Source organism: Eschrichtius robustus, chromosome 6 (assembly GCF_028021215.1).
Source record: "Eschrichtius robustus isolate mEscRob2 chromosome 6, mEscRob2.pri, whole genome shotgun sequence".
NCBI classification, from domain to species: domain Eukaryota; kingdom Metazoa; phylum Chordata; class Mammalia; order Artiodactyla; family Eschrichtiidae; genus Eschrichtius; species Eschrichtius robustus.
The window spans coordinates 147,187,387-147,214,427 of NC_090829.1; the positions used below are offsets into that span (position 1 = coordinate 147,187,387).

General features: G+C 53.1%; 1 protein-coding gene across 7 annotated transcripts in view; it reads left to right on the forward strand.

Annotated features, from left to right (window-relative positions):
* Positions 1-2,150: 2,150 nt before the first annotated feature.
* The window catches only part of PCNT (pericentrin), a 105,229-nt gene continuing 80,338 nt past the window's right edge, over positions 2,151-27,041 (forward strand). For all 7 annotated transcript variants that reach the window (XM_068547246.1, XM_068547248.1, XM_068547253.1 and 4 more), the window contains exons 1-12: positions 2,151-2,318; positions 4,930-5,136; positions 10,715-10,792; positions 12,426-12,627; positions 13,965-14,020; positions 14,935-15,109; positions 15,542-15,678; positions 17,607-17,718; positions 19,188-19,431; positions 19,684-19,762; positions 24,116-24,272; positions 25,071-25,276. In XM_068547246.1, the coding sequence (XP_068403347.1) occupies positions 2,262-2,318; positions 4,930-5,136; positions 10,715-10,792; positions 12,426-12,627; positions 13,965-14,020; positions 14,935-15,109; positions 15,542-15,678; positions 17,607-17,718; positions 19,188-19,431; positions 19,684-19,762; positions 24,116-24,272; positions 25,071-25,276 (1,710 nt within the window). In that variant the 5' untranslated portion in view covers positions 2,151-2,261. The remainder of the gene's footprint in view (positions 2,319-4,929; positions 5,137-10,714; positions 10,793-12,425; positions 12,628-13,964; positions 14,021-14,934; positions 15,110-15,541; positions 15,679-17,606; positions 17,719-19,187; positions 19,432-19,683; positions 19,763-24,115; positions 24,273-25,070; positions 25,277-27,041) is intronic.

The following is a 27,041-nucleotide window of genomic DNA, read 5'->3' on the forward strand; positions in this document are numbered from 1 at the left end:
AAGCTCCACTCACCACACAAAGGGCTGTGGTCTGACTCAGGAGGGGGTTGAATTTCCAGGGCTCCCTGAAGATTTGTGTAAGTTGCAGTTGCTTAGACTCACACGTTCACACTGAGGTTGAAAGGTGAGCTTGTGTCAGTAAAGTCACTATAGCACGTTCGTGGAGGAGCATAGTTACTGCCACTCAGTCTCAGAGAGCAGACAGGGAGCACACGGCCTGCACACAAGCCCTACTGCACTGAAGGCACAGGAGTGAAGGAAACACAGAAACCCACAGTGTGTTTGCTGGACACCCCTGCACAGTCACCCGCGCCAGTGCTGCTTGATATGCCACCTTTCCTCTAGTTGCCGCTTGCAGCACTGTCATCCTACCCAGCTCTACCCCGGCCAGATCTGACGCAGGGGCAAGTTTGTGGGTGTTTTCACTTCTCACACAGGGAAACCGAGGCACAGCTGCTTAGGGGTTTCCTGTGTTTCTTCCCGAGTTTATGACCCCCCCCCCATTTAGGTAACCATAACCAGTCGGTGAGAGCATCCCCCCACCCCACACCCCACCCTCCGCGAGGGAACGCTCACCCAGGCACAGTTACGCTACAGTAACAAGAGGTGCCGACAACACGCTTTGGATCAGTGTCAGTTAGTCAGAGCTTATCAGCTTCCAATGAGCTTGATAACTGTAGCAGCATTTGATTGTTAATCAAAACCGTGGGCTAGGAATAAAAACCTCGCCTTGCTTCCTCATCTGGACAAACAGGCTTAAGTGGAGTCTGAAGCTAAGGAACAAACAATGATTTCATGAGACTCCAATTCCCACACGGACCATGAATTCATAACCCACGTCACATTCCTTTTCTTTTTAAAAAATTTTAACAGACTCTCTTTTTGAGCAGTTTTAGCTTCACAGAAATTTGAACAGGAAGTACAGCACATTCCTTTTTAATAACCATTTACAATATATTTGGAATGATTTACCCAAACGTTTCAAGGCCTTAAAACTTTTCCATGTGAGAAGAGACTTTTTGCCTTTCACTGAAACAGCTCTCTCCCTCTGGTGATCTAGAACTGTGTACAATTACTGTATCATTTAAAATTGCATCCTTACAGGCCCCTTGGCAAGTTGGCCCTATGGAGCCCCTCCCACACTGGGGTTCCAGGGGCTGTCCTAACAGGAATACACTTGTATTCCGGGGGTGGGTTTGCCTTTCCTGCCCGCAGGGCCTCAACCTGACCCTCTCTCAGAGTTTCCCACTGCGTGGGGTCCCTCCTAACACTCTTTGATGCAGGGCACTGCTTTATGGCAGAGGTGCCAGAGTGGACCCATGACTGTGCAAGCTGGGGGCAGACGCATTAAACCAGAGCCCTCGATATGGCACTGTGTCCCCAGTGGTAAGAATCCATGGGTCCAGGAGTGGCAGCACCGCCGGTGGCTTCTTGTCCCTGTAGCTCTGGGCTCCGTGGGTTGGGGGTGCCGGCCCCGATTCCCACTAACTCTGGCCACCCCCCGGCACTCCGGTTCTGTGGGTCCAGGCGCCAGCGGGACCCAAGGGAGGGACTCCTAGGAACGGAATCAAGTGATTTTGCTGCTGGCTGGCTGAGATCGTGACACGAACAGGGCCAGCATCCCGGTCGGCGAAAGGACCCCTGGAGACGAGAGTTTGGGTCCTGCCACCCCCGGGCACGGCCACAACCCGGAGCGACTTTAGGGGCAGCCCTGAGCTGGCGCACGCAGGCAGTAGGGCCCAGCTTCCTGGGCTATCCCCGGGCGCTCGCGAAGCTTGACTCAACTGGACACCGGCGCAGACTCCCCCGGGACGGCCTCAACCTTGCTGGAACGCGAACCGGCCTCCGCGCCAGTCCCAGCCGGGCCAGACGACCCCCGTGCGCGGGGCCCTTCAAACCGACCAACCACAGAGAGCGCCGAGGCTGCCGCGCCCAGCTCAATGGTCCTGCCCGAAGAGGCGGGAGCGTCCGTGCGCCAATCGGAGGGACAGACGCAGGGGCGGAGTTCCGCCGGGCCGCGCCTCCTTGGGCACCGCCCTGAACGCGCGTGCGCGAGGGCAGGACCGCGGCCTCTGATTGGCCGCGGGCCGGGGGTGCACGCCCCGGGGCGGGGCCGGGCGCGGGGCGGGCCCACGTCTGCGTGACAGTTGTCGTAGGGGGAGGGTGAGCCCAGGCGATGGGGAGGGAGTGTAAATAGAGCGAAGGCGGCGCCGCATCGGCCCCGCCACCTCCCGGCGACCTGCGAAGAGCCCCGGAGTAAGATGGAAGAAGATGAGCGAGAGCAGCGGCGCAGAAAAGTGGAGGCCGGGAGAGCGAAGGTAAACGGCAGCGCCTCCTCCCCCCGCTGTCCGGCGTGGGCTCCACAGGGTGGGCTCCGGTGCCTGCCACCGCCCCCTGCCAGGAGCGGACGCGGCCACGAGGGGACCGCTATCGCCGCACTCTTGCCTTTTCCGCCGACGGGGCTGGGAGCCGCCCCTTGGCCGCCGCCATCTTGAATCCGCCGCCCTCTGCCTGGGCCCGCCCCCGCCGTAGCCACAGCCAATCAGCGGCCGGGGGCGCGCGGCGCCTCTCGGAGAGGTCGGGCGCGGGGTACGTCGGGACTGGCGGGGCTGCGCTTGTGCTGGGCAGGGGCGGGGCCGTGGGAGCCGGGCGTCCCCGCCCCGCCCCCCCCGGGACCCCCCGCCCCCCCCCCCCCCAGCCCCGACCATCCCCGGGGAGCTGCCAGAGGAGCCGGCGAGGCGGCTTCATTGACAGACAGTGGTGTCCTTCGGACGCGGCGTCCCTGACGGCCGCCCGCTCCCGGAGCCCGACGTACCGGGACGGGCGCTGTCACCACACCTGCGCTCTTGTGCACACCTACTGGCACCTGCGCGTCTCCCTGTCCTCGCCCGGATTCCTGAAGGGCTTGGAGGCCGGGACTGGGCGCTACCCCTAGGGCTCAGCTCAGCTTCCATCCGATTAAAACGACGTGCAGAGATTCGTTTTACACGGAATTCTGCAGTTCTTTTTGCTACAGAAGTTCGGAGTGGTGTTCCCGAGCACGGGACTTGTTCACCCTGTGGAATGCCTCCCACCGACCCACGCCCTGGTGTCGGGGCTCCTGAGACGCCTGTGCCGCCTCCTCGCTGCTTGGGGCCCAGGTGGACGGTCCTGGGCAGGTGAGGGCGGAGGGCCTCTGCCGGGGCCGCCCCTCGCGCCGGGCCTGGGAGCTCCAGACGCCCGGACGGAGCCTCCCGGGAGGTGTCACGTCCCTGCGCTGCGGATGCCCCCGGGAGCTCTGTGCGGTCCCGGAGTGGCCTTTGTCATCCACGTAGGCACCGTCCGGTACTCACTGTTCTGGGCGTGTTGTGGCGATTGAGCCGTTTGCCAACCAGACGCGGGCCCTAGAGACAGTGGAGAAAGCCTGGGCGCGTGTGCTGTGCCGCCCTGGCCCACCCCGTTCCGGCTGTCGGGGGGAGCCGCTGTGCAGTGCCCGCGACTATTAGGCAGAGCCCTCTGAGGTTGCTGTTTGAGGTCAGACGCGGTCAGACATTGGGAATTTCACGTGGATCAGCCCGCAGGGGTGTTCAGTTCCGTGCTAGTTTCTTCCCTCGAGGAAACCACAGGGCCACTGCATTAAAGAGACCACTCAGAACACATGGTGAGTGGTGTGAGGTGGTGACAGGCAGAGGACAGAGCGGTCTCCTCAGGCTTCCTGTGCAGGTCAGACTTATGACTGGGGTTTGAAGAGTGAGGCTGTTGTGTGTTTTTTCCCCTTTGCATGTGCCTGGCACATAGGAAGGAGATGGAAGCGAGCCGAAGTTTAGTACCCACCGTTTTCCCTGAGCTCACCATGGTCTGTAAATGTGCCGAGATGTTGCTTGAAGGAGCATTAATGGTGATGAGAAGATTTCACCTGGGGAGAAGAAACAGATGCTTCTTGTTGGGTGACCACAGCCCGGAGACTGGGTCTGTGATGCAGGAAGGGAACTCACAGACGGTTAGAGTTGATGGAGTTGGGCACAAAATCAACGAATCTGGGGCTGGTTTTGAAGGCAGTGTCTGTTCTTGAGAGACGGTTTCTCTCACTTAAATTGCCTCTTGTGATTTTCCTATGTCCATGAAATTGTGCACTTCTGTTATCATTTATACAAACATTTGTTAGATGCATTTGCTTTTATGACCAGAGTTGTCATTTGAAGGACCTTGTCCTCCTGTGAAAAGCTGACGTTAGCTATCATACCTTTTGAATAAGGTGTTAGTGGGAGATGGTGTGTGAACAGTCTAAACCCTCAGATTTGTGGGACTGAACAGAGCCAGGTGTGCCTTCTGATAGGGACATTCTGCAGAGGTCCCTGGTGCTTTGGTGAGCTGCGTCATGAAAAATAGAACATCTGATTCCATAAAGGAGGATGTTAGATTGACCTGGCTTAATTAATTTTTTGCTATTTCTGTACCTTGTCTCAGAATCTATGGCAAGGAAGTTTTGGCTAGGCTATGTATTTCCCTGATTGGGGGAAAATGGGGCAAAAAGGGAGAATTTAGCTTTTCTATATAGTTTTAAACCTTAAACATGCCTTGATTAAGCTGGCAGTTTTTAAAATAGATGTACTTTTTAATTTTTGAATTTTTCTGTAAACTGTCAGGGGCTGGAAAAGCTATTCTGCCAGTCAGCCTTATTGCTTTCCTTTGTCTGTAGGCATCATTAACAGGCCTTAATGTTAGATTCTTCGGGTGTCATTCTGAACCTTTAACTCCCAGTATCGTAGATGTTAACGGAGGTGGTGTTTCTGGGTCGGGGCCTGGTTGATGTGAGTCTGGCCAGGTGTGGCCACGTGGACTGAGCCAGCCCCAGAGCCTCATGTTCCCCACAAGCTTGCTGTCTTTGTGGTTCTGTTACTTTTTCCTCACTTACCTTTGTCTCTACTACCTCTCTACGTTTTTGCGCAGCTTGCTCACTTCCGACAGAGAAAAACAAAAGGTGACTGTGCGCATTCGAAGAAAACGCCGGCGAAGAGGAAGGGCGCGGCTGTCGATGCGCCTGACCAGGAGGAGAGTCCGATAGCTGCGGCCGAGGCCGGCGGACTCCTGGGAGGCCGGGACGTTGGCCAGAACACGTCGTGCAGCGACACCCCTGATGGCGCAGGAGTCCCTCAGGTAGATTTGCTCGGCTCTGTGTTTTCACGTTTTGCTTATCTTCTGGTTATTGCTAGCGTAATTTACTAAAAGTGGTCTTCGGTCTGTTTTTGCCTATCAGAAGTGGGGAAAGGGGGTTTTATTTTATCTTACAAAAGGGGCGTATATTTTTGTGGTTTTACTTCTAATTAAAGTTTTTTCTTCATCCCATGATTTTGAGAAATTTGGGGTGAACTGCTTGAAGGCAGGGGTCAGTATTGGTGCTCGGTGTGGTAACGGGAGTTTGAAAAGTGTGGGTTCCTCGGGTGTGGCTGTGCCTCAGCCCCCCTGACGGGTATCTCTGGACACTTAAGCCATAATATCCCTTCACCTACTGTCAAATCCACCTACTTGTTGGTCTTTGTCCTTTCCCTTCTTTCTGAATGTGGGGTGAGGAGGGCAGGGCTGAAGGTGTCACAGAAATGGTGTCTTATCTGCTGTTCGAGGCCCTGTCAGCCGCAGGGGCGGGTGTGGACCTGGATGTTGAGGGTGCATGGCCTCCCTGGGCCTCCTGGTTGCCTGCCTGTGGGTCTCCTTGGGGCCTCCTCTCCTTGGGGCTTCCTCTCGTGTGTACTTAAACTGGGAGTACCCCTAACCTGTGTGCAGCAGGGCAGGGGCAGGTGTTTGCTAGAATGAGCTGAAAACTGGTGGTTGAGAGCAGAATTTGGCTCAAAGTCATGCTGTGTCTGGACTGCCTTATTGGAAAAAAAGGAATGATTGCTAGCGTATAAAGTTTATGATATTCTACCTACAAACGTAGTATAGAATGTTCCTTCTTCTGAAGAATTGGAAGACCTCGCCATGGCGCTCAGACTTTGCCCGGGGAGCAGCTGCCCAGAAAGAACTCTGGTGCCTGAGTCTTTGGACCAGCCTGTGCCCAGCTCACTCTGCCTCCACTCCCTGTGGTCTGAGGGACCTGAGGCTGGATATCAGTTTCGGTTCATGTTCGTCCTCTTGTTGCTTCTCTGGGGTCGGGCTGCGGGTTCTCAGCAAGCTTGTCTCGTCACAGCTGAGTCCACGAAAGCCACGTTGAGAGTGCTGAGCCCTTGCTCTCAGTGGCTTTTCTCTGTATGTTTCCTGCTTAGGCTCTTTGAGGAGAAAGGCTCGTAGTGTAAATTAACGTTTATTAATTTCATATTTTTATTTTCAAATCAGAAGTCTTTTTTAAGTTAAAGGTTTTGTGGTTTTTAGCTTTTCGTTTTAAGGTGTCAGACCCACAAAAAAACTGCAAAAAATAACACAGAGTTCCTGGAGATCCTCACCTAGCTTCCTGAAATATTGACACCTTTGTAATCATAGTATAAATCGCAGTCAGTTTTAGTTAACGTTGAAACAATACTGTGAGCTAATTGATAGAGCTTATTCTAATTTTTCCGATTTTTCTGGTCCAGGATTCTGTATTGCATTTCAGTGCCTTGTCACCTTAGTCTCCTCCAATCTGGACAGTTTCTCAGTCTTCCTTTGTGTTTTATAAGTTTGATACTTGTGGAGTACTAGCTACTTATGTTGTAGGATCCCTGTCAGTTTGGGTTTGTTTGATGTTTCCTTCCGATTGAAGTCAGGTTGTGCATTTTGGCAGGAACACGGTGGAAGTGATGACGATGTCTGCTGAGTGCATCCTGAGAAGAGGCACAGGTGGTGTGGTGTTAGCTATGTCTCACTACCGGGGGGCCTGCCAGATTTCTGCTGATAGAGAAGTTTTTGTTTTCCCCTTTGTAGTTAATAAGTGTAATATGTGGAGGTACTTAGAGACCCTGTAAATACTCCATTTCTCATTATACTTTCCATTAGTTTTAGCTTCCATTGAAGATTCTTGCCTGCAGTAATTACTGTGATGGTGTTGGCCAAATGATGACTTTGTTTCCATCATTCCATCTACATATATTAATTGGCATTTTACTCTAAGGAGGAACTGTTGCTTCTCCGCAATTTATTTATTTATTTATTCAATTATTTGTATCAGTATGGACTCCTAGATACTTACTTTATTATGGGTTTTAATCCGTCATATCAGTGTTTATTTTGTTGCTGAAATACGTACATTTGGCCACTGGGATGCCTTTGAATTGGCATCTGTGACCTTTCAACATGCCCTCATCACTTTCTGGCACCTTAATTCCTGGCACCAAGATTTTCTAGGCTTATTTTGTCCTTTCCTGCTGCAGCCCCAAACCAGCCATTTCTTCAAGGAGCCCTGCTTCCTTTCGGTGGAGAATGGTTTTAGAATCCAAGATCTGGGTGCTAGGTGTGCTTATTGCTTGCGGGGTATGGTTGCTTCTAGGCTGTTTCAATAGACAGAGCCAGAAAATATAAATGTACGTATATACATGCACATCTGTATCTACTTGTCTATTTGTATGTATAATAAAAACCATGAATTCACATTAATATCTTCAATTCCAATCCAACAGCACAGAATTTATTCTAGCTTTTCCCCTCTCCTTATTTTTAGCTCCTTTTTCCCATAGTGAGAAAATGGGGAAAAGGCTTATCTACAGTATCTTTACTTATTTGCTCAATCTTAAAATACACACAGATTAATTTCAGAATTGCTACTTCTCATGCCAGTAAAACACAAATTTACCAACTATAGAATACTTGTTTATACAGCTATCCCTCACTTTTTGAAAGCTCGCTTTACACCACTTCACTTTTACAAAAGACCTACATTAGTACCTGTTTTTGCTAACAGAAAGAAATCCAAAGAGGATATTCAGTTTTATGAAGAAATGTAATTGCCTCTTTACCTCTGTGCCATTTTGGTTTATGAAAGCTTTCAGAGGAATGCTCTATTTTTGGTAGTCGGGGACACCTGTAGTTGTTTTTGTCTTTATTTTTACAAAGTTTATTGTTTAGCGTTCCCAGGTTATTTGTTAGATATATGTACTGCGAATATTTTTCCTAGTCTTGCTTACCTAGTTGTTTTCTTAATGGTGTCCTGTGATAAGCAAATGTTCTTAACTTTGATGCTGAATTTATCATTGTTTTCTATGGTTAGTGATCTCTGTGTCCTGTCCAAAAGATCTCCCCTAGTCCTGAGGTTGTGAAGATAATCTCCTGTGTCTTCTTGAGGCTTGATGGCCTGGCTTCTATGTTTAAGTCTGTGATCCATCTCAAGTTACTTTCTGTGTGTGGAGCACCTTGACTTTTAGAAGAATGGTTTGGTTTCGCCGGTTTTGAGTGTTTTATAAATAGGATAATCCAGTATGCATGTCCCTAGTCTGGGTCTTCTCATCCAGCATCCTTTGGGAGTGAAAGGCTATATCGTTCTTGCATTTGCGTTGTTGTGTCCTGTTTTGCTGTATGGATGTGCCTTGGTTTTTCTGTTCCGCTGTTGATCGGCATTTGCTGTGAACATTCTCATGCAAGTCTCTTGGTGTCTGTGTGGGCACGTTTCTATGGGGCCGTAATTAGGTGTTTAATATCTGAGTCAGTATTTAGGTACATGTTCAACTTGTGTATGTTGAGCTGTGTTTTAAAAGAGTTGTTCAGTTTATATTTTCAGTGGTGGCACATGAGTGTTTTCCTTGTTCCATAACATCTGTGATTGGTGTTGACATTTGTTTTCTATTTTAACACTTTTGGTGGGTGTGGAGTGGAGTGTATTTTAGCGGAGTGCAAGCTTAGTCAAACATTCCAAAAAAATCAGTGTGATTCACTTAAGAGACTAAAAGAGAAAAGTCATATGGTCCTCTCAGTTGATTTAGAAAAAGGGTGTTTTGCGAGAGGATGACCTGTGATTTTCCTCTCTTGTCAGGTTTTTGTGTTGAGGTTATGTTGGCCTCACGTGACGAGCTGAGAGGGTCCTTTGCTCTGTGGGTGAGCTGGTGTAAGATGGTGGAGCTGTTGGGGACTGAAGCTTTCTTTCTGGAAAGACCTTTACTTGCAGAGTCAACTTACTGAACAGTTTTACCAGACTATTCAGTTGTGCTTTTTCTCAGAATGTGTCCTTCTAATCTTCCAGTTTTGGGTATTAAGTTATTCGTAGGAATATTCTTCTGTGGCGTCAGTGTTGACGACCCTTTTTATTTTTGTTTGTCCTTAGGTATGTTTTTTGTTTGTTTGTTTGTTTTGGCCACACCCTGCGGCATGCGGAGTCTAGTTCCCCGACCAGGGATGGAACCCGCACCGCCTGCAGTGGAAGCGTGGAGTCCTAACCACTGGACCGCCAGGGGAGTCCCTGTCCTGAGATATGTTGCTCACTTGCTGATTCCTGACGGCGAGGAGACTGAGGTGCCGTCCTGGGGAGACGGGAGGTCTGCGATGTCGCTGTGACTCCCGCTTCCCAGCATCGTGGCCCGAGTGCTGCTCTCTGCGTTCTTCTCTTGATTCGCCTGATGGTTGTGAAAAGTCCTCGCTGTCAGCATTGCTCTCTGCGTCATTTTGGGAGGAAAATGAAAAACTCTTAACGAATTGTCTTTTTTAAATTTTATTTTTAATTTTTAAATTTTTTGGCCACGCCGTGCGGCATGTGGGATCTTAGTTCCCTGACCAGGGATGGAACCCGTGCCCCCTGCAGTGGAAGCGCGGAGTCCTAACCACTGGACCATCAGGGAAGTCCCTGAATTGTCACGTTGAAAGCAGGCTACTGAGGTGGTCTCTCCAGTCACTTAGAAAACTGGAGGGTGGATGAGTTTACTGTCCCTCGTCCTTCTAGGTGGTTCCCTCATTCTTCTGTTTCCTCATTATTTAAGGTGGTGTTGGCATGGTTGGGAATAATTGAGTGTGACAAAACAATCCTTAGGATGATGAAATAGCATCGTGATATGGGAGAATCAAGGTTGCTCAGGTCCATTTTGGGTCTTAGATAAATGCAGGGGTCTGGTAGTAACTGCAAGGTAAAATGTTTTACTCTGGTAAAAAAAAAAAGTAAATTTTCTCATTGTTCTTTGGAAGACCTGTAAGAAGGAATAAAATTATGCCGGTCCTGTCAAGCAGTTACAACTGCCCAGAAAAGAAACTTGATAAGTGCAGTTAGGTCCAGCAGACGCTAACGCTCACCCTGACAGCGGCAGAGTGATGTGTGGTCGGGGCTGGAGGTGCAGGTGGACATGGGGGTGGAAGCCGCCCGCGAGCCGCCAAGTCGTGCGCACCGAGCCTTCCTGCAGATAAAAGCCCCAATTCTTGTAAACTTATGGGTCAAAACTACTGGGGGAAAATTCATTGGAAAACTTTAAACTCAATTTTGAGGTGATTTGCAAAAAGAAACTAAAAATACTATTCTGCAAATTATTAAGGAAAAGATTTATCTAAAAAAGGAAAATCTTGAAGATGAAATATTTGAATTTATATAAAATTAAGAACTTAGAAAATACGTGTTGAGCAACTAAAGTTTAGTGATTTGTGTTAAGCACGTGGTGAAATAACTTAAAGAAGCAGAATTCGTTAAAAGTCGGGCAGCAACATCATTAAGGAAGCAAGTTACATAAAAAATGTTTAGAGCTTGAGATTTGTGTAGAAGGAGAGTGCAGGTGGAACTGGCGGGCCTGGAGGCGGGCGGGGCCGGGGGGCCGGGCTACCCCGCGAGCCGCTGTGAATGCTCCTGGCCCTTCCCCTCCAGCTGCAGGAGCCCGGTGGAGCGGGGACGCTGCAGAAGCTGGACGGCGATGGTCCGGAGCAGCCTGGGGTAATGACGAAGGTATGCCTCTCCTGGGTTCTCGGTTAAGTTTGATCTTAGTGGTGGGCGTGGAAGGGAGAGTCGCGCTTCCTTCACTGAGGGTCCTGTGGGGTCAGCGTGCCTCCTGGGCCTGGCCCTCGATGCCCACGCCCACGTGGGTAGCCCCGCATGCGAGACACATTGGGGGAACGGGCTTGCCGGCTGGGCGCTGGTCTTACCGTCCCAGTTCCTACCACAATGCTTGGTGTGACTTCCATGAGTGCTGAATTGATTACTTTTCTTTAATCCATTCAGTTTTTGTTAGCATTTGGGAGAAAATTTATTAGATGTTGACCAATTTCAAAGTGTTATATTGAAAGTCCTGTATTTTATCTTATTTTTTTTATTATAGTTGATTTACAACATTGTATTAGTTTCAGGTGTACAGCATAGTGATTCAGTAGTTCTGTAGATTATAGTCCCTTAGAAGTTAACACGAAATAATGGCTATAATTGAGAGTCTGTATTTTAGACCTTCGATTCTAGCTGGACTCAGTGCACACTACTTTTGGCAGTGAGCAAGTTTGGTGTTTAGTCTGCATTATTGCAGGAGAAATCTAGCTCAGAGCAGGGCCTGGCAGGGCCTGGAGAAATGGTCTCTAGTGGGGTCCATAAAACCCAGCCTTAAATACACATGTCATACTTGTTTTAAACTGTGACTTGTAGCATCTTTGTGGAAAAGTACACAAAACTTAGATAGAGCCTAACAGATGAGTACACCGCGAACAGCACGTGGTCTCTACAGGCTGGGGCAGGGCGGTGCTGGACCCTGCTCCCTGCTGCCCGCCCTGAAGGGAGCACCCTCCTGGCTTCTGTGCCGATTCCGACGTAGAGCTTTGTGTGAGTGGATCAGACACGGTTCTGGTCTTCTCTCTCCTTCACCTTGAGCGTCTTTGCATCCTTCTATTTGAGATGTGTGTCTGGTGAGCAGCATACGGTTGATTTTTAACTGACTCTCACAGTTACTGGGCAGTGAATTCCCTTATATCTAATGGAATCACTGATGTGCTTGTACTTACATTAGACGTTTAATTTGGCCTTTCTGTTTGCCCTGCCTGTTTTGTTTCTTTCTCTTCTCCTTTTTTGTCTTCTTTGGATTATTTTTTATCAGGGGATTAAAAAAAAATTCTCCCTTTGTTCATTTTGAAGTAATAATATATACAGTTTCTATTCTTTTAATGGTGAGGTTATTAAATACAACATATATACTTAATTTATCTAAGTCTAAATTTAGTCAACACCTTCACCTTCCTCTTGCATAATTACTGAAACTCCATTTATACTTCCCTCAACCTCCGCTTTTGTCACAGTCTTTTTCTTAATTGTAAAGCACTCATGAATTTTACCATCTTAACTACTTTAGGTGCACAGTTCATTGGTGTTCGTACATTCACACTGTTGTGCAACCGTCAGCACCATCCGTCTCCAGAACTCTTTTCATCTTGCCAACCTGAAACCCTGTCCGCTAAGCGACATCCCCCAGCCCCTGGCAGCCGCCATTCTGCCTTCTGTCTCTGTGACTTGGCGATCCTACACGCCTCACGGCAGTGGGGCAGTGGAATCGTGTAGTTGTTTTTTGGGCCTGGCTTATTTCACTGCACTTGGTGTCCTCCAGGAGCTGGAGCTGGAAGCGCTGCGCCTGAGCCTGAGCGACATGCACGCGGCGCGGCTGGAGCTGACGCAGGCGCACCTGCAGCGCGAGAAGGAGGCGGCGCTGGCCGAGCTGCGTGCCGAGCTCGCCGGGCGGCACGCGCAGGAGCGGGCCCTGCTGCAGAGCCGCGCGCGCCGGGAGCTGGAGCTGGTCCGGGAGGAGGCAGGTACGCTCGGCGGCCGGCCCGCGGGTGTCGTCGGAGGCGCCTGGCTTCTGTGCTGTGCTTGGGCCTCTGTGTGCGACCAGGCCTTGTGGAGCCCGCCCCCGCCCCCGTCCCCCCCCCCCCCGCGCCCTGTGCCAGGTGGCGGCTCAGGTGCCTCTCAATCTGGCGATGCGCTGGCCTCAAGGTGAACTTATGTGATTTCATTTTCTTGGTACATTTTTTGTTAGTACTTTTAGTAAAAATCATACATAGTAGTTTTATTGAGCTGTAATTCATGTACCATGTGGTTCACCCACTTAAAGTGTTTAAAGGCAGCACTTTGGTGGCTTTTCGTGTTTTCACGCTTAGAACGTCCTTCCCCCGGAGGAGAGACCCTGGCCCATTTCCCTGGGATCTGCCCCGGTTGCAGAGTCTGCCTCTCCTGGGGGCCCACCCACCTGGAGGAGCAGCCTTGTCGGTCCTTTGATGCCTTGCCTGTTTCTTCACCTACTTTCAGGCAAATGCAAGGAGATAGTTCCACGTCCTCCCCTGCTTTTGTTAAATTTTAAAAATGTGAAATATGCCTTCCTTAGTTAGGCCTGTTCGATGCTGTTTCCTCCATGTGCACCCCTGGGAACGGTCCCCCGAGAGGCCCACCCTGCCGTCCGGTCCCTGAAGCTCTGCTGCAGCTGGGGCCCCTGTGGACCCGGCGGGACCTGCCCTCAGAGGGTGGCTTCTGGGCCTTTGCGTGATTTCTGGAGTTGCTCGGGCCGCCTTCCCCGCGCCCAGGGGTTGCTGGTTGTCGCCTGGTGCTACTTCTCCCCAGCTCCACGCTTGGCCGCGCCCACTGGTCCAGCGTCCTCTGCCTAGCACCTCCTTTCGTGTGCTTCTCCTCTCAGGCGGGGAGCTGTTGGGACCTAGCACGTCTTTACCTCTGTCCGTTTACTTGTGGTCCAGCACCCAGCCTGGAAGCTGGCTCAGCGGGATCCTGGACTGCGGGACCCTGGGTGCGCGGTGGCCCAGCGTGGAGTGGACGGGCCGAGGTCCCCGTAAGCAGAAGGATGACGCAGGCTCAGCGCTCAGTGATCTGTGCAGCCCCGCAGTTGGCCTCGCCCGGTCCTCCTGGACTGTCGCTCTGGCTGGACGTCTCCCGTCCTTTGTCAGGCACGAGTGTGATTTGCTGATTAACCCAGACATCATCACCTGCTTGCTTCTCACAGACGCGTCCTGTCCTGTTAATGTCAGCAAGTGCTCGGTGGAGCGGCCAGAGGTGCCGGGAGCCTTCTCATCTCCTGGGGATTCAGATTGGGGAAAAGTCTGAGCCGCGGTGATCTGAGCGACTTTTTATGTTTCTCTTCCAGCTGAGCTGAAGGAGAAGCTACAATCAGAAATGGAGAAAAATGCCCAGATGATAGAGGTACAGAGGATAAGAAAATTCATTCCGTGTACACGGCATTTCCCTCATCCCCACCCGGGACCCCTCCCCTTGATTCTAACAAAATGCAGTCAGAGCTGGAGTCGTGGGGGTGAAGCATGACGCGCTGCTTTGTCTGCACAATGTGAATTCATCACAGCAGCTAGTTGTGGGCTTTTGTGTTACCTGGTGTGATGGGAGTCTCTTTCCTCCCATCTGGTTTCTAAGCAGCCCTGTGGCACGGCCCTGGCTGTGCTTGGGACACAGACCTCGGTCCTCACGGACGGGAGGCGTGGACGCCACGGAGGTGGTGATCAAGTGACGTGTATGGGCCTCGGGGAACCACGGGCGGTGGGGGGGTGGGACGAGCGTGACTCTTGCGACCCATCCCTTTCTCAGGGCTACGCTTGTAGAAGGGCCGTTGGCGCTGGTGACGGCCGAGGAAGTGGGTAGCGTTAGGGGATGTGTGACGTCAGGCCGAGGGGACCTGTGTGCCCTGGCCACTCTGGACAGGCGGTGGGTGGAGGACGGCCTCGTGCCCCAGCCCCCGCCCTCTAAGCTGGACAGAGGGGCTTCGTTTCTTAGGGCGCCTGGGACAGAGCCTGACCCCATCCGAGCTCGACGGTGCCGCTGTGGTGCCCGGGTCTTGCGTGGGGGACGGATGCCTGTCTTGCTGGCCGAGTTCCTGTGCTTTTGCTCAGCGACCAGTTCTGTTTCTGGCAGGTGGTCCTGGTTCTCATGTCCTGGGCTGTTTGCCTGCAGGTGCTGCTGTTCCTGTCTGACTGGACGTCCCGAGCTGTGTCCTGTACTCACAGTCTGGTCTGGGCGGGGGTGACGGCTTTCGAACGCACAGTTGAAATTTTTTACCGCAGTAATAAACTGTTGGCCATCATCTACTTTTTCCTCATTTAAATTAGACCCTGAAGCAAGACTGGGAATCCGAGAGAGACTTGTGCTTAGAAAACCTATGCCGAGAATTATCGGAAAGGCATCGGTCAGAACTGGAGAATTTACAAAACCAGTTTAAGAAAGAATTGGCAGAACAGAAGGCTGAGTTGGAGAAGGTTTTTCAAGACAAAAATCAGGCTGAATGTGAGTCTCTAATTAAAATGAGCAAGTTTGGAAGGGGACTGAGTTTTCCTGTGTCATCCTAGAAAAAATGCCGTGTGACTGGCTGGCAGGAGAGTTAGCCTTGGGGTCCCTCCTCGTTGGTCACAGGCATCTCAGGTTCCCTAAACCTTCCGAAACCTTCATTTCAGAGACATCTTTTGCATGTTCTTCTACTAAATTGCTATCGAAAAAGTAGTTCGTGATTGTTCCCTTTCTGTTACACGGTGGGGCCCACCGGTCAGTAGATGCTGTCTGCTGGCCTGCGCCTTCCCCTCCCTTCCTCCCCGAAGAGAGCAGAGTCCTGAGAATGGGGGCTGGAAGAGCCTGGGGGACCCGCCGTGCCTGCAGCTGCCCCTGCTGAGGAGGAGGACGCTGTGCCGTCACAAACTGAGTGAGGCCCGTGCCTGTCTCCAGTTTCTCTTCAGACTCAGGAGGCTCAGCACGAGGTGGCCCTGGGCAGGTTACGCGCAGACCTGCACTTGGAACACTGCCAGTACGTGGAGGACCTGGAGCTGAAATTCAAAGAAAAGGAAAAGGAAAACCAGCTTGAGGTAGGCATTGTACGAGGGGAGTTGGAGGAGATCTTGGATTGGGGTCATTTCACGCTCTATTATTGCCTGAAACTTAAGCCCTAATATGTGTATGTTTGTGTTTATTTTTAAATCGAGGTATAGTTGATTTACAATATTATGTAAGTTTTAGATGTACAACATAGTGATTCACAATTTTTAAAGATTGTACTTCATTATAAAATATTGGTTATATTCCCTGTGCCGTACAGTGTATTCTTGTAGCTTATTTTATACACCGTAGTTTGTACCTCTTAATTTCCTACCCCTAACTTGCCTCTCTCCCCATCCCTCTCCCCAGTGGTAACCACTAGTTCTTTATAACTGTGAGTCTTTTTCTGTTTTGTATATACATTCATTTGTTCTGTTCTTCAGATTCCACATATAAGTGATATCATACAGTATTTGTCTTTCTCTGACTTATTTCACTTAGCGTAATAATCTCTAGGTCTATCCATGTTGCTGCAGATGGCAGCAATCCTTTTTTATGGCTGAGTCGTACTCCATTGTATATATACACCACATCTTCTTTATCCATTCATCTGTCAGTGGATGCTTAGGTGGCCTCCTATCTTGGCAATTGAAAATAGTGCTGCTGTGAGCATTGGGTGTATGTATCTTTGCGAATTAGTGTTTTCGTTTTTTCAGATATGTACCCAGGAGTGGGGTTGCTGGGTCATATGGTAGTTGTATTTTTAGTTTTTGAGGGACCTCCATACTTTAAGCCCTCCTTTAAAGAGACTCTCAGTATTTGGTGGAGCTGGTAGGTAGCCATGTCAGGATATAGAGTCTGTGACTTTGACTTAATGATGGTGTTCAGTCCTACACCTGGAGAATTCGTGCCCTTGACAAGTGCCCCTGGGATGTCTGCAGGCTCCAGCCATTAGGGGTGCAAGGGCACACGCTCTGACCTTGACTCAATAAACAAGAAGTTAGCAAGAAACATTTCTGCGGCTCACGTATTCAGAACTCTTTTCCATTGGAGCTTTACATACCGAAATATGGGTGATGTGGCCAGATCTCACTCAGGGACCTGAAGGGCCTTTATCACCAAGACCAAGAGCCAAGCAATGCCCCAAGCATTGGTTCAAGGAATTAGAAAGGAAATAACTGGAAGACGGAGTTAGCCGAGGCCCGCGTGTGGGTTTGCGGGGAGGAGAGTCGTGGAGCCCAGGAGGAGCTGCGTCTGGCCCTGTGGCTCTCGCACCTGCTCCTCCCCCCTCTCCTCCAGGCAGAGGCTAGCTCGGCCGGGCAGGACCAGGGCCAGGCGGGGCCCTGCGGGCTGTCCCTCGTCCAGGGAGAGAGGCAGCCGGGGGTCACCTTCTGCCCTGTGCCCTGGGTGAGGAAAGGCCTGTTCCACGAGGCAGCGGAGCAGCCGCAGGCCAGCACCGCCCACGCTCCCCCGGGAGCGCTCGGCCCCGTGCTTGTGACTCGGGGTGCTGGGTGGCCACCCTGACCCAGGCCCCGGGAGGGCAGGTGGAGCCACTCTCAGCTCCGGCGGTGCAGGGCCGGCTGGCACACGGCACACGCTTGGTGTGCAAGCTCTGTTCATCCCTGAAAGTGTCGCTTCCCAGGAAGGTTGACCAGGGAATGCGGAGAAAACCACACAGGCCACACAAGGGTGAGGGAGCCCGTGGTCACAGATGGAGGGGGCCCATCCACCCTCCCTGACAAAGTAGGGGGACAGGTCTCTGCTGGGAACGAGGCCGAGGCCTGGGAGGCGTCCACATGAGAGGCCGCGGTGGCCGTGGATTCCTCTGGTCTGCTCTCGGTGCCGCCTGGAGGTGGGTGGGCTTGAGCCGAGACTGCGCGTGTTCACCTGGTGCCCGTCGGGTGCTGCACGGGTATCACCGGCACTGCCTTGGGCCCGGGTCTTGGTCGGGCTGCCACACCATCGCCTTCTCTTCCAGCTGGAGGACCTGCGTGCCTCGTACACGGAGCTGCAGGCCCAGTCACAGGAGGAGATCCGGCGCCTGGGGGCCCAGCTGGAGTCTGCAAGGTCCAGCAGGCAGGAGCTGAGTGGTGAGGGGCCGCATGTGCACGATTCAGGCTCCCAGAAGCTGGAGCTGTGTTTTCACTGCTGAAACCCCAAACTAGGATGTAACGGTTCTGCAGGCCCAAAAAGGTGGTTTAGTAAACTTCTGTGAATTTTGAGGTCTGCGGCTTCACGGTGCAGAGCTGCTGGTGGCAGCCTTGGCTTCCTCGTAGGCGCGTTGGCGAGCGATGACTCTCGCATCCTGTGTCCTCGTGTGGACACGCACCGTTCATGTGTGAGACCGGGCTCACGGTGGGGCCTGGTTGAGCGCTGTCGAAATGCAGTTCTCAGTGGGCCTTCGGGTCGTGGGTGTACACCGCCTCCTGGGTCCCGTAAGCTCACCTGCACCAGGTGTTGTCAGGCTCCTGGGGCCCTGAGCTCTGGTTTTGGAGGGTGACGCCATGTTTACTGAGGGCAGCTCACCTGGGTCTCCCCCTCGCAAGACCCCAGGTCAGAGGGGTCTCTGCTTGCCGGTGGCACCTTCAGAGGGAGGAGGTCACGAGACGCGGGGCAGAGAGACGTGGGCTTGTCTGCTGCTCTCCAGACAGGCCTGAAACTGTAGGGTCTGCCCTGTGCATAAGTGTTACTAAGGAGCAAAGAACAGAGTTACGAGAAAGGGCCCGCAATAACACCTGACGGCCTGTGTGGGTGGATAGGCCTCCCGTCCCCACCCCAGCCAGGCTCCGAGCAGCCGCAGGCGGAGCTGGCGGACTGACCTGTGGGTGGGCTTCAGGCGTGCTCTCACACACGGGTTTCAGCTTGTGCGCCTTCCACTGCAGCCTCCCCCGTGCGTTCAAGGACCCTCGTGGGGAGCGCTGATTTGGGATGGTGACCTGTTTCCATCCCTGTTACTTGAAAGCTCATAACGAGCTGTGGTGAACTAGCTGGCAGCACCTCTCGATGAGAGCCGTGATGGGGACAGTTCTCTTACGGTCTGCGTTACTCTGCTGTTGCCGTTAACAAAATACCACCAAGTCAGCAGCCTGAAACCACCCAGGGTCACCCAAAGCCCAAGTCCAGACGTTGGGCTGGGCCTTGGCCTGGCTCCCTCGGTCGGCAGGGTCCCGTCCCTGTGCTTGTAGGACCGAGGTCCCGTTTCCTTGCTGGCTGTCGGCCCAGGGGCTGCCCACGTTCCTCGCCGCGCGGCCCTCTCGTCTTCAGGGCCCCCGCGGCACGCTTCTCACACTTCCGATCCCCCTGACTTCTGTGCCGGCCTGAGAGAGCTCTCTGCCCTTCAGGGGTCTGGGGTTTACTGAGGCCGCCTGGGTGGTCTCCCTGTGCGAGGCCCCCTATGCCACGTAGCATAAGCCCTGGAGGGTCCCACGTCCATTCATGGGTTCTGCGATGGGACCTTTTACAGTTCTGCCCCCAGCACCACACTACAGGCTCTTAACCACCTTCTGATTTCCCCTAAGTATTTCATTTTGAGATGATCGGTTACTTTCATCCTGTAAAGAGTTACACAAGCAGCTCCTGGCCCGAGCGTCTCACGTGGAGGGGCTGGAACACCTGAAGTGGGATGTAGAGCGGCAGCGGCTGCAGGAGAGAGCCAGGCACGAGTCCGAACCGGGACAGCTGAGAATCTCTTGTGAAGAGAAGTTGAGGGAGGCTGAGAGGGGCTATCAGGAGGACCTGACCCTGTTACAGCAGCGGCTGCAGGACGGGAAGGACGGCTCCCCGCCGGAGGCGGTGGGACTCAGGTAAAGCAGCGCAGGAGAACACGTTTATGTTTGGGTCTCGACAAGATGACATTAAAGCTGGGCGCTGGTCTGACCCGCGCGCAGGCCGCAGACGGCGCCGTGCTGCTGGGGTGGGTGGGCGCCAGCCCCGCTGCGCCACCTTCCCGGCGGTCATCCTGTCCTCAGCACAGAAGCGGGATCCCGGGGACAGCGGAGTTCAGTGGAGGGGCACCCGCGTCAAGTTGTTACAGCACAGTTTCTCAATTCATCCAGTGCCTGTTCAGAAGAGACGTCTGCAGAAGAAGGAGGAGACCGTCTTCATCAACTCGGCCTTCAGCTGGAGCAGCACGAGGTGATGGGACACCTTAGTTGTGTTTTGCGGTCTAGCTGACACAGGACATTATGACATGATTATTGGAAGCCTGGGTGTGCTGTGAAGGGTCGGTCTGGTTAACGGCCACCACCACACAGAGGGAGAGTTTTCTCCTTGCGCTGAGAACTTTTAAGATCCACTCTCTTAGCAGCCTGTAGATACACAATACAGCATTGTTAACTGCAGTCCTGTGCTCTACACGACGCCCCAGGACTTTTTATCCTCTAACTAGAAGTGTGCATCTTTTGACCCCTTCATCCATTTTGCCCACAGCCCCTCTCCCACCTCTGGCAACCACCAATCTGTTCTCCATGAGGTGGGTTTTTTAGATTCCACATAAAAGTGAGATCAGACAGTATTTGTCCTTCTCAATCTGACTTATTTCACTTAGCATTAACACCCTCAAGGTCCATCCATGTTGTCACAAATAGCAAGATTTCCTTCTTTTTTATGGCTGAGTAGTGTTTCCATTGTGTGTATGTACGTACGTGTGTATGTGCCACATTTTCTTTATCCATTCATCTGTTGGTGGACATTTAGGTTGCTTCCATATCTTGACTATTGTAAATAGGGGCTGCTGTGAACGTTGGGGTGCATGTGTCTTTTCCAGTTAGTGTTTTTGTTTTCTTTGGTTAAATACCCAGGAGTGGAATTGCTGGATCATATGGTAGTTCTTTTTTTTTAACATCTTTATTGGAGTATAATTGCTTTACAATGCTGTGTAACAAAGTGAATCAGTTATACGTATATATATATCCCCATATCTCCTCCCTCTTGCGTGTCCCTCCCACCCTCCCTATCCCACCCCTCTAGGTGGTCACAAAGCACCGAGCTGATCTCCCTGTGCTATGTGGCTGCTTCCCACTAGCTATCTGTTTTACATTTGGTAGTGTATATATGTGCATGCCACTCTCTCACTTCGTCCCAGCTTACCCTTCCCCCTCCCCGTGTCCTCAAGTTCATTCTCTATGTCTGCGTCTTTATTCCTGTCTTGCCCCTAGGTTCTTAAGAACCATTTTTTTTTTTTTTTGATTCCATGTGTATGTGTTAGCATACAGTATTTGTTTTTCTCTTTCTGACTGACTTCACTCTGTATGACAGACTCTAGGTCCATCCACCTCACTGCAAATAACTCAATTTCGTTTCTTTTTATGGCTGGATAGTATTCCATTGTATATATGTGCCACGTCTTCTTTATCCATTCATCTGTCGATGGACACTTGGGTTGCTTCCATGTCCTGGCTCTTGTAAATAGAGCTGCAATAAACATTGTGGTACATGATTCTTTTCGAATTACGGTTTTCTCAGGGTATATGCCCAGTAGTGGGATTGCTGGGTCATATGGTAGTTCTAGTTTTAGTTTTTTAAGGAACCTCCATACTGTTCTCCATAGTGGCTCTATCAGTTTACATTCCCACCAACAGTGCAGGAGGGTTCCCTTTTCTCCACATCCTCGCCAACCTTTGTTATTTGTTGGCTTTTTAATAGTAGCTATTCTGACAGGTGTGAGGGGGTACCTCATGGTTTTGATTTGCATTTCTCTGAGGATTGGTGATGTTGAGCACCTTTTCATGTGCCTGTTGGCCATCTGTGTGTCTTCTTTGGAAAAGTATCTGTTCCGGTCTTTTGCCTGTTTTTTATTTAATCAGGTGGGTTATTTTTTGTTTTTTGTTTTTTTTTGCTGTTGAGGTATATGAGCGTCTCCATAAACATTGAGAAAGGTTTTGTTTCATTAATCTTTAGTTGGGAACTGGACTGTCTTTATGTTATCAAATCTGAATTTCCATCCTTTTCACAAAAGCTTCCTTCTGTGACCCTGACAAGCAGAGGGAGGCTTGCTTTTGTGTCTCTGGTGACTCCACAGGCTGCATTGTGTCTGCTTGTTTAAAACAACAACCCGAGGTTCAAGGCATGACTTGGAGGCGGGTGGCTGGCAGGTCGGGTCCTGCCTGCATCCCATGCAGGCGCGGTCACCTGCCTCTCTCCACGAGCTCCCCAGCCGCCTGTGTCGTGCGTGTTGATGACCGGAGAGTGGAGCGCTGGGGAGAGTGCGTGCTGGGCGTCTTTTTATTGGCCTTTACGCTCCTCTTCGTTGAACGGCCTCCACGCCGTTGGTTTCTGGCATCTCCGACCTTTGTGGGCAGCCGTGTCCACACGGCTCTCTGTGGCAGTGGAAGCCTTCCGCGCCTGTTCCGACACGGAGCTCTGAGGAGCCGGTGGCTCCCCTGTCCTCCTGCCCCCGGTGCTGGGGGTGGAGGTGCCGTGCTGGCGGCATGGCTGGGCCCCCGGCCGCTCTCAGGCCCCTCCGCGCTCCAGGGAGCCCTGAGATGGCAGTCTGTGTCCATTTTTCACACCAGGAACAGGCAGGGCCTGGACTCTGTCTCCACTTCTGGGAAGTCTTGAGCAGCCGTTCAGCGTGTTCGGACAGCTGTTCCTCCATGTGGTTTGTTCTCTCTCTGATCCTCCTGCGAGCCTCACGCTGGACCTCCAGGCTGGAACCACCGGTTTCCTTCAATTCTCATTTCTCTTTTTATGTTGCTTTAGGCTTTTTTGGAGGGGGTGGGAGATTTTTTTCTCCCCTCTCCTCTAATTCTGCAGTTGACTATCTTATTTCCGTTGTCACTGTTAATTTCGGAGGGCTTTGCCTTCTTGTTCTGTGTTCTTTCCTGTGTCCTCTGCTCAGCGTCAGGGACGGGATGTCTTTGGTCTCCTGTCTGAAGGCGGCCGTTAGCGTTCAGAGGCCTCTTGTGGCTCCGTGTAGTTCCTGCTGTGTCTCCGTCCGTCTGGGTCTCTGTGTTGTGTGGCACGTCTGTGGTCCGTGCATTGGTTGGTGACCTGAGGCTGTGCCGTCACGAAGCGTGAGGCACCGTGGGGTCTTGCGGGGCTGTCTGACCAGGCAGGCTCCACCTGGGGGCTGGGGGGTGGCCTCCCCTCCTGGGGCCATTGGTCTCCACCAGCCTCCTGCTGGGGTCCCTGAGGAGAGGGGCACAGTGGGGTCCCCACTCCAGTCGGCCAGGTCCCTCCCCCCACGCCAGTCTTCCTGGTCCGCAGCCCCTGGGGGTCGTGCAGTCACCTCTGTGCCCCCTGTACCTGCTTCCCAGCCTCCCGGGTGTCTGGGCAGCTCTCAGGTGGCTCCCCGTTCAACCCCTGTGAGCATCCGTGATTCCCGTCTTCCAGCAGTTGGTCACCTTTGGCTTACTGATTACCTCTTTCACTGTTTCTTCTCCTCATAGGTTTATGAATTATGTCTCCTATCATCTAAGGGAATATAAAAACGATAGAGTATACGTGTGTTTAAGCAAAAGTCCCGTGTGTGGGCGCATGCGTGGTGTATATTTGGCGTGTTGACGCGCCATGTTGACTGAGGGTGCCTGGTGGAGCTCCCCCAGCTGGGTTTGGGAACCCCCATGCCCCTCTGGTCGGCGCTGACCCCTGGCCAGTGTCTCTCTGGCTGCAACTGTTTGGTTGTCACTGAGGCTGAATGTCTTTTGACTTGTTTGGTCGTCGCAGCCATGTTTCTGCCCTTTTCTCAGAGGCCGGGAGCCCCTTGCTCTCGGCTCCCCGTCCCCAGTCTCCAGGCACAGCAGGATTTCCCTGTATTTTATCTTTGTTTTTGTCATCTGGAATGGGCTGTTGCCTGGCGGGGGGTGAGACTCTGGCCCCCTTTTCTTTCCCGGGATGGCGGGTCTCTCTCGTCCGACGTGCTGGGAAGCCTGACCCTTGTGAGCCGAGCTGTGTCGGGGGCGCTCGACTCCGCCCGTCAGTCAAGTTGTTTTCTCCCGTGACCGTGTGAGGACTCCAGTCTTGATTTAAAAGATAACTCGAGCTTATTGAGAGCTGGACATTTAGGCTGCCGTGGCCTCTCTGTGATTTTGAGGAAGACGGGGTGACTGGTTGCATTTTGAGGGAACAGGAAACGTTGACACGGCCTCGAGTCCCTCGGACCCTGCGCTCCGGAGCGTCGTCCTCGGGGGGCAGGCCCAGCGCCCGGCTCTGGATGGGAAGCGCAGGGCAGGGAGAGAGGAGAAACCCGGGCGCCGCAGGTGGAGCGGGACGCCTTCCACCAAGGCCCTGGCCGTGTGGCTGGTCCCGGAGGCCTGACCTGGGGTGCGGAGGGCGAGGGACGGGGGTCCGGTGGGGGACCCAGTGCCCACGGCTCGGTGTCGGTGGAGTAGGCCCGCCTCCCTGCTGGAAGTGAGACGGGCAGCAGGCGGCGTGGCCCTGCGTGGCGAGGCTCCGTGGGGGGTTCCGTGGGGGGGTTCCCTGGGAGGCAGGGATTCAGGAACGTGGCTGAGAGAGTCATTAGAAGGTTTTCTCTGTGATTCCCCAAAGGAGAGCCTGGGGTTGCACACACAGCTAGAAGAAAACCACCAGCGCCAACTAGCAGCGGGGGAGTCCTCCCAGGAAGTCCAGCAGGAGGCGGTCCTCGCGGGGACCCAGGTGTTGGAAGGGGAGCAGCACGTGGGGCCTTCGGAAGAGCCCGGCCAAGGTGTGTGCTTTCAGTGCCGCTGTGTCACCTGGAGTCCGGCCTGCAGGGGACGTTCTGGGCGGTGACTGATTCCCATGAGAGCCACGTGCACACACTGGCCGTTTACTTTGCAGTGTGGGCGCCGGGGGCCCTTCCTCGCGGGTTGAGGAGCAGGCCTGGGCGTGTCAGGAGAGGGCCTGCCCGGGGTCACGGGGACGGAGGAAGCTGTGGTCGTCCCCGGGTATGGTCAGGGACCCAGGAGAGCAGACGTAAGGCCGGCCCTGGACACGAGCCCAGGAGAGGGTGGGTCCCGCGTAGAGCTGAGGGGGCAAGGCAGAGGGTCCCCGCCGGGGGCCTCGGAGCCGGGCGGGCCTGTGGAGGGGAAGAGTGCAGCCCAGAGAGCTGGGTCACGCCTGCTGGCGTCTTGTGCTCCCTGTTCTCCGTCCTGTGTGAGGGGTGCCCCGCGGCCGCCGCTCAGCACATTCCTGCCAGCCGGTGACTCGGCCACGCTTGGCTCTTTATCGAGCCTGGGACGGTGGTGAGCCCTGGCCAGAGGAGCTCTGGGGGTGCCACGTCACCCGGTACCCAGGCGGAAGGAGCGACAGCGGGTGTGGGCCACTCAGGATGGGCCTGCTCGTCTGGGCCTGGGGCTCAGTGACCACTTGGCTGAAGACCACTTGGTGTGTCATGTCCACTTCTGACGCCAAGCCCACACGGGGAGTTTCAGGATCTTCGTGCAGTTGTCTGAGGCTTCTGAAGGTAGGTGTCTAGCCTGAGTTGCGGGTCAGCCTGACGGTCCTGCCCTCTGGTCCCCTGCAGAGCTCGCCCGGCTGCCCCTCCTGGGTGCACACAGCACGGCCTTGGAGGTGGCAGCCGGAGACTTGGGTCTGGAAACCATGCACAAGGCTCATCTCCTGCTTCTTCCCACGGAGCTCAAGGAAGAAATCGACCTCTTAAAAGTAGAGAATAGAAATTTACATGAGAAATTGCAGCATGAAATCCGCCTAAAAGAGGACTTGGAGAAAGTAAGTTGAAACACGTCACCACTCTGCACTTCCCACGTCCACCGGGGCCTCGTGTTAACCGGCCGGGGTCAGCGCAAGCCCCCGAGGTCCAGCACGCCCTCCACCTGGAGCAGTGTTTGCTTGCTGGGTGCCTTCCTCGGGGTCGGGATGGGATGCCACCTGAGCCGGGGCCCGAGTGTGCTCTTTACAGGTGCCCCCAGTGCTCAGGGGAACTGGCCGGGGTCCTCAAGGGGCGCCAGGGTGGTTGGCGAGGCCCCCTTCAGGCCTCATCCACTGTGTCTTCTGTGGTGTCCTGAGCTCCAGGCTCTTCTCGCTGACTGCTGGTCGTGCAGCCGCGGACACGCGGTGATGAGACCCCTCCCCTAAATTACTGGCGAGCCTCACCGCAGTTCGGAGGAGCGGAGTGGAGATGACTTTCTCTCGTGTTCCCTCCGAGCGGCCCAGGGTGACCATCTGGGAGGTGCTGCTGTCGCCCCTGGTCTTCCCCGCGAAGCCTCCCTGGGGTTCCTCCTCCATCAGAGCAGTTGCATAGGAAGCTGCTGTTACCGGCAAGGCGGATCACGTGCTGTCCCCACACTGAGGCGCTGGGGGTGCGGACGGGGGCAGAGCAGGCTCGGACAGGTTTGTGGGAGGCCCGCGGCCCCGCAGCGGGCGGCTCGCTCGCCGGCCGTCTGCCTTGGCACACGACCTTCTCAGGCACCGTTCCCTGAAGGACAGACTCTCCTTGAAGGCTTTTGACGTTCAGGTGTATATGTATTTCCTGGACCACCATTTTATCTCCTTACGTAAATTATTAAGAGAGGTGTGTGGAATTATCTCTCTCCCCCTTCAGTTCTCTCAGTTTTTACTTTAAGTATTTTATGGTTCCGTTATTACACATTTATGATTGTTATGTCTTCCTGAGAAATGTACCCTTTTATCATTAATGAAATGTCCCCTTTCTGTCCTGTAGTTTCTTTGTATTGAAATCTACCTGCTCTTTTACCAGTGTAGTCATTCCAACCTTCGTTTGCATTTTCTTCGATGGAGTACGTTTTTCTGTCCATTTTACCTTTGACGGTATCTCCTGGGGTTAGTGCCGACCCCACGGGTTAAGGGTTCAGTCCCAGGAGACCGCCCCGCCCCCACCCCCTTCCGAGGCCAGTTGCCCCCCCATCTTCTCCGTGCTGGGCCCTTCAGTTCTCCTGGCCTTGGCTGTGCTCTGGGGTCTGCTCGCGCGTGTATGACCGGGGACCAGCCTGAGAGCTGGGCTGGATTCAGTCACAGATTCTGCAGCTCTCCTGCTCTGCCTCTGTCCTAATGGGCTTTCCCCCCTCACCTCCCAGCTCCTCTGGTGCAAACAAGTAAGATTTCTATGTGCACGGCACCAACAGGTCGGTGACCCAGGCCGTTTCCTCATTCTGGGTGTCAGACCACCCCCCCCCCTCCCCCCACCCCACACACCTCCTCCCGCCCCGGGATCTCTTGGATTTTATCCAGAGTCTGCAGTTGTTGTCTCTGATGAGAGCTGATTCTCAGCCATCACTAAGAGCAGGCCCTGAGCTTTAATAACTTGAATAAAGAGTTGAGGTCAATCTCACAAACCTTTTTGGTTTGGTTTTGTTTCTTTTCGGTGATGATCAGTAGTCTGTTGACCTTTCTTTCCTTTTTTGAAAATTGGGATATTTGTGTGTGTTCAGCTTTCTGGTTCACCTCCCTTTTCACACGACACCTTTAAGGGTGTTGGTTTCAGTCTGTTGCTCAGGGCCCGTGTAGAGCCCGGAAC